Genomic DNA, 21,005 nt, shown 5'->3' on the forward strand with positions numbered 1-21,005 from the left:
CAATATAAGTGTAGGCTTTTATTCACAACAGAATCAGGAGCAGATCCCAACAATTAACCGACCTGGACTGAACAAGGGGGAGGAGACAGCCACCTTTATACTAGGTGCTGAGGGGAGGAACCAAACTGGAAGGGGATGTGTCCAGGTATGACAAACACACACAACGGTGGTCCATATAGGACAAAGGCACAACTGAGGTCCACCACAGAAAGCAGGGAAGAATTCTCTCCCATTGCTGTTGTCTGTCCTGTCCAAGTTTCGGAACAAGACTGACAGTGGCATGGAGCAGAATAGAAGCACTTTGGAGTCGGCACAGCTTAGATTCACCAGAATCATACCAGTGCCTCCACGGGTAAATTAAGTGTTTCTTGCGGTCCTGTTCAGAACAGGAGCCACACCACACTGTGATCCACCCAGAAAGGATGCTTTCTGTGATGCATCGGTAAAAATTTGACAGCCATAACCAAATCTCATAACACCCCCCTTTCGTACAGTGCATTGCAGAACATCGAAACATAGAAATAGGAGCAGAAGTAGCACATTCAGCCTAGAACATGACCTGTCACTGCATGAGAAAGATATCTTTCCTTTCATTCTTTTCTCAATTGCCTTAAAGCAGCACCCTCTGATGGACAGGTACAAGCATAATTGAAAATACTAACGGGATGTTGGTTTTGTCGAAAGAGGACTGGATTACAAGGGAGTGGAAATTATGTTACAACTGTGAACAGCTCTGGTTATTCCAAAAAAAACCTTTGAAATTTAAAACTCAGGCAAAGGGGTTTTGATACATTGCAAACAAAGCTTCATACAAAACAAATTCAATCTCTGAACTCAGAAAGCAGTACATTTATCCTCAAAAATTCCAAGACAATAATCACTGAATCCTATCATGTATTCTTTAATTTTCCTTTGAAAATTGCTTGTTGCAAATCAAAAGTTTTGAGAAGGAAAGTACATTAATTTAACATGTCTTTAATCACTGTAAGATTATTACACTTTGTTTTCAAGCTTTGACATGTTGCGTTACTTAGTTTGCTGTTCAGGGAGATGTGAATCTACCAAAGAACAGGATATTATTTGTTGTGTTGTGCCTGATGAAGAAGAGAAAGGGATGGTCGGCAGTGAAGGTCTGCAGCCGGGACACGCTGTAAGTCTGACAGACCATTCCGGTAGCAGCTGCTGCTTCAGTTCCCTCCTCATTCACCTCCACAAAAGACTTGTGCGCAGCTTCGGACACAAATAGGTCAGGAGCTCCAGACATTCCAGATAGATCTGCTCTCAAAACGTCAAAAAGATCCCGCATGCCTAAACTGGACAGCGGTGAGTGGAGATCATACTCTCCTTCCAGTTTAAATTTGGGCAGATGAACAACAACTTTCATCTTTTGCATGAGGTTCGGGAGTGTCCATTCTTGCAGCTTTTCCAAGGTCAGTGCCTGCTCCAGCTGATGGAGCAAAATAAAGAGATGTCAGTTAGAGAGCAAAACAAGGCAAGTGCAGTTATAAAGATCAGGGCCACTGATGCACTATCAATCGAGCCGAGACTAGTTGTGAGCAAGACAAATAGGCTTTTATTGGCAAGAACTTGGAGCCATCCCTGTCGGTGATCTGGTCTGAACTGAGAGCAAGGGGGGAGGAGCCACCGCCTTTATACCCAGACCAGGGGGAGGAGACTTGGGCAGAACCGACAGGGATGTGCCACATATACAGGTAACAGATAGCAGATAACAGTGGTTTACCACATTCACCCCATGTTTAAAAAAAAGAGTCCGTCGGGGGTGAGGCGGAGTGAACAATATGTACAATATTTACAGATTGAGTCTATCCGGAGGCCTGCTCTTCCGCTGCAATCTCCGTAGTACCGGTTCCGACGTGGTTTCAGGTCGCGGTGTCGTTGCGGGCGCCGGAACGTAGCTGTCATCCGTGTTTTCATCCGCCCCTCGGGTGCATGGTGCCGACTCCTGGGGCTCAGGCGAGCTGTACACGGGGGCGAGAGGAGTGCATCGTGATTCTGACATGGTAGGGACAAAATCGGGGGTTGGGGGTGAGGGGTTAGGGGCTACAGGGGTCCCTGAGTCACCTGCGGACGCTAGGTCATGGATAGATACTGTGTCCTCCCGCCCATCGGGGTACTGCACGTAGGCGTACTGGGGGTTGGCATGGAGGAGTTGTACTCTCTCGACCAGGGGGTCAGACTTACGGGTCCTGGCATGCTTCCGAAGCAGGACAGGGCCCGGGTATGCCAGCCACGACGGTAGTGAAGTCCCTGAGGAAGACTTCCTGGGGAACACGAACATCCGTTCGTGGGGGGTGGCATTGGTTGCTGTGCAAAGGAGGGACCTAATGGAGTGTAGTGCCTCCGGTAGGACCTCTTGCCAGCGGGTGACTGGAACGCCTTTAGACCGTAGTGCTAGTAAAACGGTCTTCCAGACAGTGGCGTTCTCTCGCTCCACCTGTCCGATACCCTGGGGGTTGTAACTGGTAGTCCTACTTGAGGCTATGCCTTTGGAGAGCAGGTACTGTCGCAGTTCCTCACCCATGAAGGAGGATCCCCGGTCGCTATGGATATAGCTGGGGTAACCAAACAGAGCGAAGAGGCCGTGCAGGGCCCTAATAACTGTGGCCGAGGACATATCTGGGCAGGGAATTGCAAAGGGGAAATGTGAGTACTCGTCAATGACATTGAGGAAGTATATGTTGCGATCAGATGAGGGGAGGGGGCCTTTGAAGTCGATGCTGAAGCGTTCAAAGGGACGGGTGGCTTTTATGAGATGTGCCCTGTCTGGCTGGTAGAAGTGCAGCTTGCATTCCGCGCAGACCTGGCAGTTCCGAGTTACGGATCTGACATCTTCGACTGAGTAGGGCAGGTTTCGGGCTCTAATAAAGTGGAAAAACCTGGTGACCCCCGGGTGGCAGAGGGCGTTGTGGAGAGCCCGTAACCGGTCCACCCGTGCACTGGCGCATGTTCCACGCGACAGCGCATCAGGTGGCTCATTGAGCTTCCTGGGCCGATACAAGATATCGTAATTGTAGGTGGAGAGTTCGATCCTCCACCGTAATATCTTGTCGTTCTTAATCTTGCCCCGCTGCGTGTTGTTGAACATGAAGGCAACGGATTGTTGGCCTGTGAGTAAGGTGAACCGCTTACCAGCTAAATAGTGGCGCCAGTGCCGTACAGCTTCCACTATGGCTTGGGCCTCTTTCTCGACAGAGGAGTGTCGGGTTTCAGGGCCCTGGAGGGTTTGTGAAAAGAAGGCCACGGGTCTGCCCGCCTGGTTAAGGGTGGCGGCTAGGGCAAAATCAGGCGCATCACTCTCCACCTGGAACGGGATGGATTCGTCTATAGCGTGCATCGTGGCCTTCGCGATGTCAGCTTTGATACGGTCGAAGGCCAGACGGGCCTCTGCCGTCAAAGGAAAAAGGGTGGATTTTATGAGCGGACGGGCTTTATCCACATAGTTGGGGCCCCACTGTGCATAGTACGAGAAGAAGCCCAGGCCTCTTCTCAGTGCTTTGAGGCTAGTGGGGAGGGGAAGTTCCAGAAGGGGACGCATATGGTCAGGATCGGGGCCGATGACCCCATTCTCCACTACGTACCTGAGGATGGCGATGCGGTGTGTACTGAACACGCACTTCTCCTTATTGTAGGTCAGGTTAAGGAGCCTAGCCGTGTGCAGGAATCTGTGGAGGTTGGCATCGTGGTCCTGCTGGTCATGGCCACAGATGGTGATGTTATCCAGGTACGGGAAGGTAGCCTGCAGCCCGTTCTGGTCTACCATTCGGTCCATTTCGCGCTGGAAGACCGAGACTCCGTTGGTGACGCCAAAGGGGACCCTGAGGAAGTGGTAAAGGCGGCCATCCGCCTCGAACGCCGTATATTGGCGGTCATCCGGGCGGATAGGGAGCTGGTGGTATGCCGACTTCAAGTCAATGGTGGAGAATACCCGATATTGTGCAATCTGATTGACCACATCAGATATGCGGGGAAGGGGGTACGCATCCAGCTGCGTATATCGGTTAATGGTCTGACTGTAGTCCATGACCATTCTGTGTTTCTCCCCGGACTTAACGACTACCACTTGTGCTCTCCAGGGGCCGGTACTGGCTTCTATGATCCCTTCCTTGAGGAGCCGCTGGACTTCGGACCTGATAAAGGCCCTGTCTCCAGCACTATACCACCTGCTCTTGGTGGCGATGGGCTTGCAGTCGGAAGTGAGATTCGCAAACAGGGAGGGAGGGGCGATCCTAAGGGTCGAGAGACTGCAGGTGGTGCGTGATGGGCAATTTAGACGCTGCTGATTTCAGACGGAGAGTGGGGGAAAAGGGCCATTATACTGTATAGTGACACTCTTCAGATGGGTCATGAAGTCGAGCCCCATGAGTACGGAAGCGCAGAGGTGTAGCAGCACAAGGAGCCTGAAGTTATCGTATACCGTGCCCCGGCACCTTCAGGGTCACCACGCAGCAGCCGAGAACCTTTACAGAGTGGGATTGTGACGCCATGGAGATCGTCTGCTGGACGGGCCGCACGGAAAAGGCGTATCGGCGCACCGTATCGGGGTGAATGAAGCTCTCCGTACTCCCACTGTCAAACAAACAATGCTCCCAGTGCCCATTTACCTCAATGTCCATCATGGACTCGGCGAGACGATGAGGCTTCGTCTGATCCAGGGTCACTGATGCCACTGTTGAATCCTGCAGAAAGCTGTAGGGGTGGTAGCTGTCGGAGATGGCAGCCCCGGCTGGTCACTCGCGGTAGTTGTAAAGCTGTAGGAGGTTGTAGCTGTAGGAGATGGTGGCCCCTGCTGGTCACTCGCGGTAATTGTCGGCCAAGAGGACGGCACCCGCGGGTCGCCGACGGCCGATGACGTCATCCAAGATGGCGGCCCCCGCGGGTCGCACGCGGCCGGGGTCGTCCAAGATGGTGGCCCCTGCGGGTCACACGCGGCCAGGGGCGTCCAAGATGGCGGCCCCCACGGGTCACACACGGCGCTCGTGGATTTGGGAGCAGACTTACGGCAGGCCTTTGCGTAGTGCCCCTTCTTCCCACACGCGGAGCAGAACGACTCCCTCGCCGGGCATCGTTGTCGGGGGTGCTTACCCAGGCCGCAGAAGTAACATTTCGGGCCTCCGGCGGTTGCAGCCGCGGTCAGGTCACCAGAGAGGCGTGGAGCGGCGTAGGGCTGTGGTCCACCTGGTAGCGACGGCCGCGGTGTCCAGGATGCGCCCACGTGGTCAGGTGAGTAGGATTCGAGGTATTGTGAGGTTACTTCTAGGGACACAGCCAGTTGCACTGTTTTCTTTAAGTTCAGCGCGCCCTGTTCCAGCAGCCGTTGCTGGATGTAAGTAGTGCCGATGCCCGTGACAAAGGCATCCCGGATTAAGTCGTCTGCATTCTGGGCGGCAGTCACAGACCTACAGTTACAGTCCCGGGCAAGCAGACGCAACGCGCGCAGGAACTAGTCGACTGATTCACGTGGCTGCTGTCTGTGTGTAGCAAGGAGGTGTCTTGCATAGACTTCGTTAGGCTGTTTATTATACAGGCCTTTTAACAGTTCGATAGCGGCCGTATAATTTTCCGCGTCTCGGATCGTAGCGTATCCTACGTCGCTTACCCGACTGCGGAGCACCCGTAGTTTGTCATCATCTGTACTGATGGCAGTGGAGGCTCCGATGTAATCCTCGAAGCATTGCAGCCAGTGGTCAAACGTATTTGAGGCTCCAGCAGCTTGCGGGTCCAGGTTTAGCCTTTCGGGTTTCAGTAGCTGCTCCATTCTTCAAAAAAAATTTGCCAATAAAATTGATGCACTATCAATCGAGCCGAGACTAGTTGTGAGCAAGACAAATAGGCTTTTATTGGCAAGAACTTGGAGCCATCCCTGTCGGTGATCTGGTCTGAACTGAGAGCAAGGGGGGAGGAGCCACCGCCTTTATACCCAGACCAGGGGGAGGAGACTTGGGCGGAACCGACAGGGATGTGCCACATATACAGGTAACAGATAGCAGATAACAGTGGTTTACCACAGCCACAGTGGTGTGTCGGACTAGTTTGGATTGCATGGGGAGCAGGGAGACATTTCTTTGTATTCTTTCCCTCACAAACTGGCCTCAGTGTTTAATCTGGGTTGTTGCCTCTTCCAGGGGCTCAGAGCATGTACTGTGTGATAGGCAAATTGCCACTCACAATTGTGACAGACACACTGGGTGGACCAGAGGATCTCTTCCTGCCTGTCGTTGTTCATGCATTCGAAATATATTAAACCATAATTGGTGTTGGCAGAAGTGAATAACTACAACAGTGGCACAGTGGCACAGCGTGTAGCACTGCTGCTTCACAACGCCAGGACCCAGGTTCAATTCCGGCCTCAGGTCATTGTTTGTGATGAGTTGCACATTGTCTGCGTGGGATTCCTCCTCTCACACTCCATAGATGTGTGTGTTAGGTGGATTGGTCATCCTAAGTTGACCCATAGTGTCAGGAGGATCAGCTGGGTAAATATGTGGGGTTACAGGGATAGGGTCTGGGTGGGATTGTTGTCAGTGCAGACTCGATGGGTTAAATGGCCTTGTCCTGCATGGTAGGGATTCTATGGCCTCCCAGCCGTGTGTTTCTCGGTGGCAGGAGGTGGTTAGCTGTTCGCTACCTTTCTTTGCCTTTCCTTAGAAATGCTGAAAGGTTTTGTCTCATCTTGTGCTGAATGTTCCTCTCCTGAAGGTCTTGACATTGAGCTGGGGAATGGTGCTTGAGCACTGAGTACATAGCCAGCATTCACATGCAAAGCTGAACTTCAAATGAAGACAAACAGACAGGAAATCTGGACTGCAATTTGAGGAGGGTGTGATAGACAACAATCACAGATAGAATTCCTGTGATTTTCCTCTCGTAGACCAGGGTTGATAGGCTTTTTAAAACGACTGCTGTATGAGACGGTGAGGATGCGATCGGAATTCTAGTGCCTTCACTGGATGTTGGCTGTAATTAGCTCACACAGCAGGGACAGCTTGCGGTCCATAACTATGTAATGGCAAACCATCTGAGGATTGAATCATTCACTGCAGTGCACCTCAAAAATGAATGACTTTTATTCTGAATACAAGGGTATGTTTTGCAGATAGAATAAAATCAGTGTAAACTTTATACTGGAGTACACATTTAACCTGCGAATTTCAACTCTGAAAATGCAGCCCGAATACCAAATGATCTTGGATGTGAGCTCCTCAATTCCTATTCCCACTTTTCTGCCAACTTGCAAAGTTTTAGAAAGCAGAGCATATCTAGCACATCAGTGTGCCAATAAACTGTTGCTCATCGTGTAATTTAATTTTTTTTAAAATTCATTCATTGGGTTTTGTGTGTCACTGGCTCGCCCAGCATTTATTACCTATTTCTGGTTGCCCTTGAGAAGGTGGTGGTGTGCTGCCGCCCGCTGCAGTCCATGTAGCTAATCCCATAATACTGTTTGGGGAGGGGGGGGCGAGTTCCAGGATTTTCACCCAGCGACAGTGAAGGTGATATATTTTCAAGTCAGGATGGTGAGTAACTTGTATCTGCTGCCCCTGTCCTCCTTCATGGTAGTGGTTGTGGGATTAGAAAATGCTGTCTAAGGAGCCTTGGTGAATTTCTGCAGTGCATCTTGTAGATGGGACACACTGCTGCCACTGTTCGTTGGTGATGGAGGGAGTGGCAGTTTGGAGATGGTGTGCCAAACAAGTGCGCTGCTTTCTCCTGCATGGTGTCAAGCTTCTTGAGTGTTGTTGGAGCTGGACTCATCCAGACAAGTGGAGAGTATTCCATTACACTCCTGATTGTGCCTTGGAGATGGTGGACAGGCTTTGGAAAGTCAGGATTCCTATCCTCTGACCTGTTGCCACAATATTTATATGGCTAGCCCAGTTGAGTTTCTGGTCAATGATAACAGTCAAGATGTTGATAGTCAGGGATTCAGTGATGGTCATGCCAATGAATATCAAAGAGCGATGGTTAGATTCTCTCTTGTTGAATGTGATCATTGCCTTGCACATGTGTGGTGCAAATGTTAATTGCCACTTGTCATCCAAAGCCAGGATATTGTCCAGGTCTTGCTGCATTTGGACATTGACTGCTTCAGTATCTGAGGAGTTGTGAATGGTTCTGAATCATCAGCCAACATTCACATATCAGACTTTATGTTGGAAGGTCATGGATGAAGCAACTGAGGATGGCTGGGCCAAGGACACTAAAATATAGGACTGTGGGTTAAGAGGAATGCTAATTGCTCTGGGTCACAGCTCCATCTAATTGGGGCCATTAAAGTGATGTTTATTTTCACCAAATGGGTCAACAAATAAATGGGAAGTCCCAGGAAATGACTGAAGATCGCGGTGATTTCTGGATAACAAAAGCAACTAGTATTTATATAGCATCTTTAAGGTCCCAAAGCCCTGAACAGGAACATTATCAATTACAATTTGACTGCGAGACACAAAAGGCAATATTACGGAACATGACCAAAACCGTAGCCCAAGAGATAGACTTTGAGGAGTGTTTTGAGGAAGTAAAAGGAGAGGCTCAGGGAGGGAATTCCACACTTTTGGCCTGGGCAGCTGCTATCAAATAGCATGGCAATTCAAATCAGGATGATTAGAAGGCCAGAATTAGATGAGTGTAGATATCGTGGAGGGTTGTTGAGCTGGAGGAGATTTTAGATAGAGTTAGATAGAGATGAAGCCCAAGAGAGATTTGAAAACAACAAGGATAGTTTTAAATTGATGTGCAACTTGATTTGGAGCCAATGTTGGTCAGCGAGGGTGGGGCTGAAAGGGCAGTGAGCGTGGGGCTGATTGGTCAGCGAGGGTGGGGTTGATAGGGCATTGGGACTTGGTGCAGGTTATGATGCAGGCACTTGAGATTTTGATCACCTGAAGTTAATGGAGGATAGAATGTGGCAGACCCGCCAGGAGTGCATTGGAATAGTCAAGACTAGAGATAGCAAGGGCAGAATTGAGGGTTTCAGCAGCTGATGAGCTTTGGTGCGGAGGCTTGGGCAATGTGAGAAATAGGCAAACTTAGTAATAGCACAGACATGTGGCTGAAAGCTCATCTTGTGCTACCAGGGCATTCCAAAAGTCTGGTTTACCCGGAGAGGGATGGAGTCAAGAGCCAAGATTTTCCAGCACCCCCCCAGTTGCTTTGACAGGAAGCGATGGAAAATCCCAACCAGTGTCTGGTTTATGGCAGGGACTACAGTCGATTTCCTAAATGCCCTTCCAGCATCAGGCTGTGAAACACATCTCCGTAACCAGTGGTTCTTCAAGTTAAATTATTCAGCTGCTCTTTAAATACTTTGAATGGCGAAGAATGTCTGAGAACGGTTGTAAATTGGAGGGTCTTCAAGCTTCATACAGCCCACAGGTTCTACATCAGTGTGTGTGATCTCTGACTCCATGTGACACATGTCAACAGTTTAAATGATGAAAAGATACTGTACCTGCTCGAGACCTGTGGAATCATCCATGATGTCATCTGGCAATAAGATAATCATGCTCAACTCGTTGCCAACATAGGGAAGCTCAAGGACCTGAGTTTTAAATTCAGGAATGTGTCGGAGAAGGAACTTGTTGTTTTGGTACATCATTTTCACTGGCTTGCTTTCTTTCTATGAACAAGAACATTCAAGGCATTTCATTTTTTAGTTTATTTGCAATGATGCATTGAAGGAGGCAACTATGGGAATTATGCAAAAGAAATAAATTAAGTCCCGAGATAAAATATATGAACCAACATAGGTAAGGTAGCAATCTGCAAAAAAAAAGCACTTTGTTTATATGTGTATTATATTATTGTTCACACACTCCAAAGAAGCAATCATAACTGTCTCAATTTTTACCAGACTACTCACTGCTAAATATAAGTAGCAAGATTAGTAGTGTGGGTAGGACATACCATGATTGTCTCTCTGGGCTGGATCTTTGCTATTGAGTGGGGGTAGCTCAAATTGGAAATTTCCCATCTTGGTGACCATACCTTTACATTAAGGGCCCTGACACACAATTGTCGCTCCGGGGAAGTGGGACCATGATCAAGTCAGGCCTGCTGCCTCTGGAAGCAGTTTAGAAGCGGGCAAGAAGGCAGGTGAGTACCAAGGCAGGCTGGTCAGAAGGTCCACCTTGGTTCTCTGAGACTTCGGCACACTTTTAGAAAAGGTTGTTAGGCCCTCTGACCTTGACCCCCTCATTCACCCTTGCAACCTCCATATCCATTCAACCAGCAATCGGGGCAGACCTCAGGAGCCATGTGGAGATGAAAAAAATCAAACTTCTAACAATCTAACAGAGCCCTCATTTATGTCACCCATTCAAAGATTACAAGTCCCCTCAAGTGGTCAATCCATTATCAAGAAAAACAACAAGTTACTTAGTAACTACATTCAATACAGCTAATCTTTTAATGGTTTCTCAAAACTCTCAACCAAAATGTGCGACAGCCAATGTGCTGAGATAAGTGGTTTTGGACATATTGAAACACAGCCAAATATCCATAATGGGCTCAGCTCTAATCGCAGTCCTTGGGAAAATGACAAGAATTAAATCTACTAAAAATGCAGACCTCAAGAAAACAAATTGCCTGATTCAGTGCTGGTACTTTATTTGGAATACCTTATTCAGTCTGAATGGCATCTCCTTTGTACGTCGCACATCAAACTTCTCAGCCCAGCTCCCTTTGAAGTAGATGGCGTTCACCAACACGAGTCGGGTATCACTGTTAACAGAGCCATCGCCCAGCAAGTTTTGGATCTTACCTGAACAGAAACAGATTCAGCTCATTGGAATTGTACACACCAACAACAAAAAGAATGAGGAAAGATTAACCTTCCTGAATTTGTTTTTGTAAACTTAAGACATCAGAAGGAGAGAGAGAAATAATACATCAAAATTAACAGTCCCCAAATGGTTTCGGCTATATTTTAAAAATAAAATGTTATCAATGAAAGGTTCTGAAACGGGGAGGTTTTTCCTACAGAGCATCAATTAATCACACTGATTCGAATGGCCTCATTCTGTGCATTAAAATTCTATGATTTTTTCAAATAGATTAATAACTAGGCTAAATTTGCATATTGACTTCCAGAGAACATGCAGCACAGAAGCAGACCATTCACCCGAAATAGTCTGTGGGGAGGTTTTACTCCACACCATTCTCTCTTCCAATCTCTTCGACTTTGGGCTACTCTTCAAATGCATGGAATGGCGGCGCTGGAGGCATGTAAAATAGGACAGGTGTCCACCCCATCGCCTTCACACCCACCCCTGTAATATGGTGAAGGGGGTAGGAGGGGCTGGCCGCCATATTTAAATCGGCAATTAAGAGCCGTTTGGGCTTGTTACCAGGCCAATCGATAATACGCTGCCATTCCCATAAAATATTTAGTGTGCACTGTCGGGTGGGAGCAGGAAACCTGGGCCTGGATTCTCCCATCTTGTTCACCCGGCAAGCTGCCAGCGAGAACGGAGAATTTGGTGCCCAGCCAAAATTCCATTCACTGCAGCGGGACTGGAGAATCCCAGCCGCGGGCGAGGCTGGAGGATTCCAATCCTGATTTCTTAAATGCATTGGAGGATTGCGGATGTTGTTCCTTTATTCAAGAAAGGGAGTAGAGATAGCCCTGGAAATTATAGACCAGTGAGTCTAACCTCAGTGGTTGGTAAGTTGATGGAGAAGATCCTGAGAGGCAGGATTTATGAACATTTGGAGAGGTATAATATGATTAAGAATAGTCAGCATGGCTTTGTCAAAGGCAGATCATGCCTTACGAGCCTGGTTGAATTTTTTGAGGATGTGACTAAACACATTGATGAAGGAAGAGCAGTAGATGTAGTATATATGGACTTCAGCAAGGCATTTGATAAGGTGCCCCATGCAAGGCTTATTGAGAAAGTGAGGGGGCATGGGATCCAAGGGGACATTGCTTTGTGGATCCAGAACTGGCTTGTCCACAGAAGGCAAAGAGTGGTTATAGATGGGTCATATTCTGAATGGAGGTCGGTCACCAGTGGAGTGCCCCAGGGATCTGTTCTGGGACCCTTACTCTTTGTGATTTTTATAAATGACCTGGATGAGGAAGTGAGGGATGGGTTGGTAAGTTTGCTGATGACACAGAGGTTGGAGGTGTTGTGGATAGTGTGGAGGGATGTCAGAAGTTGCAGCGAGACAATGACAGGATGCATGACTGGGCGGAGTGTGGCAGATGGAGTTTAACCCAGATAAGTGTGAGGTGGTTCATTTTGGCAGGTCAAATAGGATGGCGGAATATAATATTAATGGTAGGACTCTTGGCAGTGTGGAAGATCAGAAGGATCTTGGGATCCGAGTTCATAGGACGCTCAAAGCAGCTGTGCAGGTTGAGGCTGTGGTTCAGAAGGCATATGGTGTACTGGCCTTCATCAATCGAGGAATTGAGTTTTGGAGTCGTGAGATAATGTTGCAGCTATATAGGACCCTGGTCAGACCCCACTTGGAGTACTGTGCTCAATTCTGGTTGCCTCATTACAGGAAGGATATGGAAGCCATAGAAAGGGTGCAGAGGAGATTTACAAGGATATTGCCTGGGTTGGGGGGCATGCCTTATGAGGATAGGTTGAGTGAGCTCGGCCTTTTCTCCTTGGAGAGACGAAGAATGAGGGGTGACCTGAGGTGTATACGATGTTGAGAGGTATTGATCGAGTGGACAGTCAGAGGCGTTTTCCTAGGGCTGAAACGGTTGCCACAAGAGGACACAGGTTTAAGGTGCTGGGGAGTAGGTACAGAGGAGATGTCAGGGGTAAGTTTTTCAGTCAGAGGAGGGTGGTGGGTGCATGGAATGGGCTGCCAGCAACGGTGGTGAAGGTGGATTCGGTAGGGTCTTTTGAGAGACTTTCAGATAAGTACATGGAACTTAGTAAGATAGAGGGTTATAGGTAAGCCTAGTAATTGCTAAGGTAGGGACATGTTCGGCACCAATTTGTGGGCTGAAGGGCCTGTATTGTGCTGTAGTTTTTCTATGTTTCTACATTCTTCATCGGGCAGGGAGGAAAAGGAGGGGCAGTTTGACCTTCAGGAGCTGCCTGTTGCAGGTCAGAGCACGGCCCACTTCATATGGAAACCCCCCTCCCTTCCTCCCCAAAAATTCCACTGCCCTCCCACCCCGCCCCCAAAGCCTTAAACCCAAACTCCCCCCCAAAGACCCCACATGACCTTTGTTAAGTTCCCCTGCAATGCGTTATGGCTGGGGGGATGGGTCTTTGCTTTGGAGGGAGAGGGAGCCCCTCACTCCTTCTTTCAATGTTATTCAGCCCCATATCTCAGCCTTTCTTCATATCTGTATTTTCCCTTTTCCCCCCATGTACTCATCGAGTTTCATTTTTAACGCATTGGTGCTATTTGTCTCAACCAACTCCGAGTTCCACTTTCAACAGATACCAAACATCAGCTCGGTTAATGTATGATTGCATTTTCTCAAATCCGGATTGGACATCTCCAATGTGATCAAAGTGAAAGATTTCTACTCTCTTTGCATTTAATAATGAGATTCTTCCTTCACCTTCAGTTTGCAAATGATTGAGTGTGGACGACAACTTACTCTCGGTCTGTACCTCCACCCATTTATTGATCTCTTGTCTTGTTCCATCTGCAGCAGTTTGGAAATCAACTGGCAACATCTCTGCTCCGTAGAATTTCTTGGTGGATTTACTGAATTCCTGAACAATAGATAGAGGGAAAATTAATTCGACATCCAGTTGGGAAACCTTTTGACAATCCGATTTCACCATTGCAGATCAGCAGAATTGATGAATCCTCTACACCAGCAATGTGCAAACACTAACAATAGAGTCAGCTTTCTCCTTACTGGGAGGGGTCGAGAACAATATCACCTTGGTTTCTGAGCGCTGGAAGGATCTGGGAACAGGTGACTGACTCGCCACTTACTTCTAGGAAGTTGTCGCTCTTCTCCCCATACAGTCGATTGGCCACTTTCAACAGATACGAAGCATCAGCTCGGTTAATGTCTAACTGCATTTTCTCAAATCCAGAATGGACATCTCCAACTTGATCAAAATGGAGAGCCTGTATTTAGAACAAACGCATAAAAGAAACATCAAACAGTGAATTGAAAAAGGAGCAAAAGCTAGAATCATTCATGTTCTTTCCGCCATCTTGTTTTCTGCTGGGGTTTTTTGCGCCCTTTCATAGAAGAAGAAAGACTTTCCTGCAAGCATTTATTCTGTGCTGGGATTTCATTCTGATCATGCTGATCACCTTCCAGTATCTCATCAAAGAAACCTTCAGCCTCATCCTCAAAATGGAGTGTCAATAGATTACTCAACCACTTGGACACATCAGTTAATGACAATACTGCTCTTGGTCAACATACTCGCACGCTGACAGTTGAAGGTCATTGAACAGTGATTACGGGGCAAGACCCTAGTGGATTGTCCCCTCCAGAACATTATTAATTTCATTTGGAAGTTAGCTCAGTGCAGACCAAGCATTGAACCTCGGCTGTTGAAACCTTGTCCAAAGATGCACAGGTTAGGTGGACTGGCCATGCTAAATTGCCCCTTAGTGTCCCAAGTGTGTAAGTTAGGAGGATTGGCCATGGGAAATGTGTGGGGTTACGGGGATAGGGTGGAGAAAGAGGGACTGGGTAAGATACTCTGTCAGAGCGTTGGTGCAAAGCCAATGGGCCAAGTGGCCTCTTCTGCACTGTGGGAATTCTAATTGTGTAAGAAGTCTCACAACACTAATTGTGTGAAGCTTAGCTTATTCACTTCCAACTTTAGTTGACTAAACTTGGCAAGAGCAATGATACATTCAACAGAAAATGCATGCATAAAGCACTTGAAGAAGATTTTTATTCAGAGTAATTTCACGCTTACCTTCGCCATTTCAGAAGCAGTATTATTTCTTGCTCCAAGGTAAACCATGGCCAATGCCATGGAGATACTGAATGGAGAGAAAAAAATGTTGCCGGCTTCATTTTTCTCAATCAACATTCTGAATAGGTCAAGAGCGAAAAGGCAATTTGCTTTGCTCAGGTCTTCCATGGTTTTAAACTGCAAGAAAGATAAATATAGAACACAGATCATCAAAGGAATTTTCGGATAAAAAGTTTCTCAAGAACGTCAACGAATTACCAGCTGAAGATAAGATTTAGTTTATGAATTTAAAGTTTATTTATTTGTGTCACAAGTAGGCCTTCATTGCAATGAAGTTACTGTGAAAATCCCCAACTCACCACACTCTGCCGCCAGTTCGGGTGCTGTGAGGGATAATTTAGCATGGCCAATGCACCTAACCAGCACATCCTTCGGACTGTGGGAAGAAACTGGTGCACCTGGGGTAAACCCATGCAGACATGGGGAGAATGTACAACTCCACACATAGAGTGACCCAAGCCAGGAATTGAACCCCGTCCTCTTACGCTGTGAGGCAGCTGTGCTAACCACTGTGTCACCATTCTGCTATCATCCTTGCAAAGGTCTTCTTTACATTTCCTCCAGAACAGTTTCTTCCTCCAAGCAGGTGAGCAGTTTGGTGAGACAGACATGATCATCCCCCTTTTAATCTGTTGTGTACTGTTCATTAACGTATTGACATGGATAAATGCTTCTCAAGTTTCTTTCTGCAGTGTAAGTGGAGGTTTTAACACCCCGTCTATTTTATTCCCTTTTCTGAATAGGGGCTCCACACTGACCCTTTTCTAACCTATCTCCAGTGCCCAACAACTCCCTCAAAATCCCCCCGCCAACCCAGGAGGAGAGGTCTCTTACTGGTATTGTCACCAGACTAGTAAATATAGTCGGCCTCAGCTCATTCTCCGGGGCATGGTTTCAAATCTCACCACAGCAGCTGGTGGAATTTATCATCAATTAATAAATCTGGAATTGGAAGTTAGTTTCATGCTCACCATTTCTGAGACTATCAGTGATTGTCATAAAACCTATCAGGTTCACTAATAACATTCAGAGCATAAAATCTGCCATCTTTATCTGGTCTGGCCTACATGTGACTCCAGACTCCCACACCCACAGCAATGTGGTTGATTCTTAACTGTCCTCTGAAACAGCCGAACAAGCCACTCAGTTCAAGGGCAATTAAGGATGGGCAACGACTGCTCGGCATGCTAGTCTCACCCATATCAGTGAAAAGATAAGGATCGCGGTGGACAATGACTCACAGACAAGCGTCCTACTTTTTTTTTAATCATTCATGGGACATAGGCATTGCTGGTTGGTCAGCATTTATTGCTCATCCTTCGTTACCTGAGTGCAGTTGAGAGTTGCTGCGCCTCTGGAGTCACATGTAGGCCAGACCAGGTAAGGGTGGCAGATTTCCTTCCCAAAGGACATTAGTGAACCGGATGGGTTTTTCTGACAATCAATGGTTTCATGGTCATCAGTAGATTCTTAATTCCAGATATTATTTATTTAATTCAAATTCCAGCATCTGCCGTGGCGGGATTCAACTCTGGGTTCCCAGAACATTAGCTGAGTTTCTGGATTAATAGTCTGGCGATAATACCACGAGGCCATTGTCTCCCCGCAGCAAGTTATCACACAGTATTGTCAATTTTCAGCTTGGCTTTTACTTACACCTTTTACACTTGTTCTTTGACTACCATATTAGTGTCACAAAACTGGAAGAATGTTTTTCTATTACATTCAGGCTGCTGCTGTATTTTATATGGGCTGAAAATGTTGGTTGTGAGCCCGCCCGCCCACCCAAAAGCTGATTGCCCGGTAGCCGTTTGATGCTGGGGCAGCGTTACTCGTCTCAGAGTGAGACTTCCAACCCTATCCCGGAGAGGAAGTCCTACTTTAGGAAGCCGCCAGCCAATCATTCTCTTTGCTCCTCCAATCTCTCCATTGACTGGATGTAACAATGGGCAGGATTTTACCTGCACGCCCACCAACCAGTTTGTAGGTGGTAAGCATAAAAATGTCGGATGGTCTTCCAGATGGGATCCCACCTGCCCTGACCTCTGCGTATTGTTATGCTGAAACCATGCCCTTGCCCCGATTTGAGGCCCTTTTCTGGGCCAATTATTGACAACGTAAGGACTGTTTTTTGCCCAGCTTCAATTTCAGCCGAAAAAATAACCCAATCAGACCTCGGGCAAGAGGGTCAGAAGGGGGAGGGGGGGGGCCTCCATTTAATATTGGGTCCCCACCGAAAATAATCTGACTCCTTCGGGCACTCTTCCCCCCTCCCTGCAAGTATGTCCATTTCCCCAGGCCTCACCTCCTCTCCCTGCCCAGAGACTGCCAAGACGTACCTCCTCCTGGACTCCCAGGACTTAGCTTCTGGTGGCTGCTTGCAGTCCTAGTCTTGTCCACTGTGGGGACCAGCGAGCTGCTGACTAATCAGATTGGTCAGCAGCTCTCTGAGGTGAGACTTGGTCCTGAACAAGGGGAGGAAGTCCCGCCTGAAGCCCATTAATGCTTATTTTACTTGCTGATGGGGATGTGGGCATCACTGACTGGGCCAGCATTCATTACCCATCCCCAATTGACCTTGAAGTTAGGGGTGGCACAGTGGCAAGCACTGCTGCCTCATGGTGCCAGGGACCCAGGTTCAATTCCCAGCTTGAGTCATCGTTTGTGTGGAATTTGCACCTTCTCCCCATTTCTGCGTGGGTTTCCTCCCACTGTCCAAAAGACGTACTGGTAAGGTGCATTGGCCATACTAAATTCTCCCTCAGTGTATCCAAACAGGGTGTCAGAGTGTGGCGACCGGGGGATTTTCACAGTAACTTCATTGCAGTGTTAATGTAAGCCTACTTGTAATAAATACACTCTAAAACTCAACTACATTGCTGTGGATCTGGAGTCACATGTAGGCCAGACCAGGTAAGAATGGCTGATTTCCACCCCTGAAGGGCATTAGTGAAACAGATGGGTTTTTACGACAATTGACAATGGTTTCGTGGTCATCGTTAGACGTTTTAATTCCGGAGTGGGGGGGGGGGAAGGGTGTGATTTACCATTTCACCCCACTAGTTGATGGTCAGGGCGAGCCAGTAAGATTGCGAGAGAGCGGAGAAATCAGCTTCGTGGTCTTGGATACCTTAAAATGGAACTCCAGTATCAATGGTGCCAGTATTGGTGATTTTTATTGGGATTTGTAAATTTTGAACTGTTTTTGTTTCCTTCTATATATGTTACAATTCAGTTCAAAATTGACCGCAAAATGCTTTGTGACATCCTTGGGCTATGAAAAATGCTATAAATGAAAGTATTCTCTCTTTAGTTGTACCTATGCTGAAAAGGGCTTGTGTCTGACCCAAGTCTTTTTCTGAACATGAACTGACCTGTTTGCAACTTTAAGGTGCCTCCTCCCCTCCATCACCTCTCTCATAGTTGAGCACCTCATCACAACTATCCTTCCAGGATTATTACAGCAGTCCGCAGAAAATACCAAAGTGGTTAGCACTGCTGCCTCACAGCGCCGGGGACCCAGGTACAATTCTGGCCTTGGGTGACTGTGCGGAGTCTGCACGTTCTCCCCGTGTCTGCATTGGTTTCCTCCCACAGTCCAAAGATGTGCAAGTTAGGTAGATTGGCTATGCTAAATTGCCCCTTAGTGTCCAAGGATACATAGGATAGGGGGATTAGCAGGGTAAATACATGGGTTACAGAGTAAGCCTGGGTAATCATTAGAATCCCTAAAATGCAGAAGATGGCCATTCAGCCCATCAAGCTTGAACCGACAGCAATCCCACCCAAGTCTTATCCCCATAACCCCACTTATTTAGCCTCCTAATCCCCCGACACTCAGGGACAAGGGGTAAGAGTTGGTGCTGACTCGATGGGCCGAATGGCCTCCCGGTGGGTATTCTGTGACTCACAGTGACTTATTCATTTGGGAACCTTTATAGCTGCTCTGGGATTTGAACAATCTTTGACTATTTGTTTCACTCAGTTTGCATGTTTCCCAGATCCTCCCACTGGAATACCTGCAGACAGGAACTGAGCAATATGGCTACATCTCAGTTTCACTTTTCCTTACAGCTTTTTATGGTTTCAGATGGGAAATGAAGAGCTCGGTGACAATTCCTAAACTGGAACAGGGTATGATTCCCTATTCCGGGTGCTGTTTGCTGACAGTCCAGCCGGAATGAAGGGGTGGGGCTGCTTCTCTGACTCAATAAAAGGGGAATTGATCAGGTTCGTGAAGGTTTCCAGTGTTCACAGGGAAATGTCGGCAAATTAAACCCTCTGTGTGAAATAGAAAGACTTACCTTCTATCTTTCAGCATCCAATACTCCCTCTCAATGTGTTCACTCCGCTGTGTGCACTGTCTCTGCAGCAAATTTTGACCCAGAATAACTCCTCCCACCCTCACGTTGCTAGGACTCCTGTGTTGTTTATCACAGCGGAGGCTCTCCTGAGACGCACACAAGGAATTTCGTGCTTTTGATTTTTTAAACCTGTTGCGGAATTAACTCCTACAACGCTTGTGAGAAGTGTACATGTCAATTTCCCAAAAGCTGAGAGAGCCCCAGAAACAAGAACCCCTCCTGAATACAGATCAGTGATTATAGATACACTGAAAGTGCAGTAGGACACGGCTGCGTTGGAGTGAAAACTGCACTGGAGCTGATTTGGGGAAACATTGTGGCTATCGCCCCCATGGGAATGAAATCAATACACTGAATATCTTCTGGTCTTTTACTAAATCAAAACCATTTTGTTCATCACTTGTTCAAAAGACTGACAGGGTGAGTTGCTGTGGGGTTTCTCCTCAAGGTCCACCTTAAGAGGAGCAGAAATCCCAGCAAAACAACACATACACCCATTGCACCATTTCCCTGAGCCATGAGGGGGAACTTTTCCACAAAACATGTGTTTAGGATTTGGAACTTTACGGTGGCAAATTCAGATCCAATAGCAGCTGGAAACTGGATAAATGCTGGAGAAAAATAGGAGAGATGCGGGGTGGCATGGTGGTCATCACAGCTGCCTCACCGTTTCAGGGACCTGGGATCAATTCCAGCCTTGGGTCACTGTCTGTGTGGAGTTTGCACATTCTCCCCGTGTCTGTGTGGGTTTCCTCCGGGTGCTCCGGTTTCCTCCCACAGTCCAAAGTTGTGCAGGTTAGGTTGATTGGTCATGCCAGTGTCCAAAGGTTTGTAGGTTAGGGGGATTCGACATGGTAAATGTATGGGGTTATGGGGATTGGGCAGGGGGGGAGCTGGGTAAGATACTTAATCACAGGGTCAGATTAGGACAAGTCAGCATGGATTTAGTAAGGGGAGGTCATGCCTGACAAACCAGTTAGAGTTCTTTGAAGAGATAACAAATAGGTTAGACCAAGGAGAGCCAATGGATGTTATCTATCTTGACTTCCAAAAGGCCTTTGACAAGGTGTCTCACGGGAGACTGCTGAGTAAAATAAGGGCCCATGGTATTCGAGGCAAGGTACTAACATGGATTGACGATTGGCTGTCAGACAGAAGGCAGAGAGTTGGGATAAAAGGTTATTTCTCAGAATGGCAACCGGTGACAAGTGGTGTCCCGCAGGGTTCAGTGTTTGGGCCACAGCTGTTCTCTTTATATATTAACGATCTAGATGACGGGACTGGGGGCATTCTGGCCAAGTTTGCCGATGATACAAAGATAGGTGGAGGGGCAGGTAGTATTGAGGAGGTGGGGAGGCTGCAGAAAGATTTAGACAGTTTAGGAGAGTGGTCCAAGAAGTGGCTGATGAAATTCAACGTGGGCAAGTGCGAGGTCTTGCACTTTGGAAAAAAGAATAGAGGCATGGACTATTTTCTAAACGGTGACAAAATTCATAATGCTAAAGTGCAAAGGGACTTGGGAGTCCTAGTCCAGGATTCTCTAAAGGTAAACTTGCAGGTTGAGTCCGTAATTAAGAAAGCAAATGTATTGTCATTTATCTCAAGAGGCTTGGAATACAAAAGCAGGGATGTACTTCTGAGGCTTTATAAAGCACTGGTTAGGCCCCATTTGGAGTACTGTGAGCAA

At 47.5% G+C, this 21,005-nt stretch overlaps 1 protein-coding gene across 1 annotated transcript; it reads right to left on the reverse strand.

Annotated features, from left to right (window-relative positions):
- Positions 1-889: 889 nt before the first annotated feature.
- Positions 890-19,323, reverse strand: LOC144479661 (leukocyte elastase inhibitor-like). The gene is made up of 7 exons (XM_078198662.1): positions 19,259-19,323; positions 14,895-15,071; positions 13,945-14,082; positions 13,598-13,715; positions 10,638-10,780; positions 9,470-9,637; positions 890-1,447 (listed from the first exon to the last, which is right to left on the reverse strand). The coding sequence occupies exons 2-7, from the start codon at positions 15,060-15,062 to the stop codon at positions 1,043-1,045; spliced, it is 1,140 nt and encodes a 379-aa protein (XP_078054788.1). The 5' UTR covers positions 15,063-15,071; positions 19,259-19,323; the 3' UTR covers positions 890-1,042.
- Between the last annotated feature and the right edge of the window lie 1,682 nt (positions 19,324-21,005).

The sequence above is a fragment of the Mustelus asterias genome, chromosome 2 (assembly GCF_964213995.1).
Source record: "Mustelus asterias chromosome 2, sMusAst1.hap1.1, whole genome shotgun sequence".
NCBI lineage: Eukaryota > Metazoa > Chordata > Chondrichthyes > Carcharhiniformes > Triakidae > Mustelus > Mustelus asterias.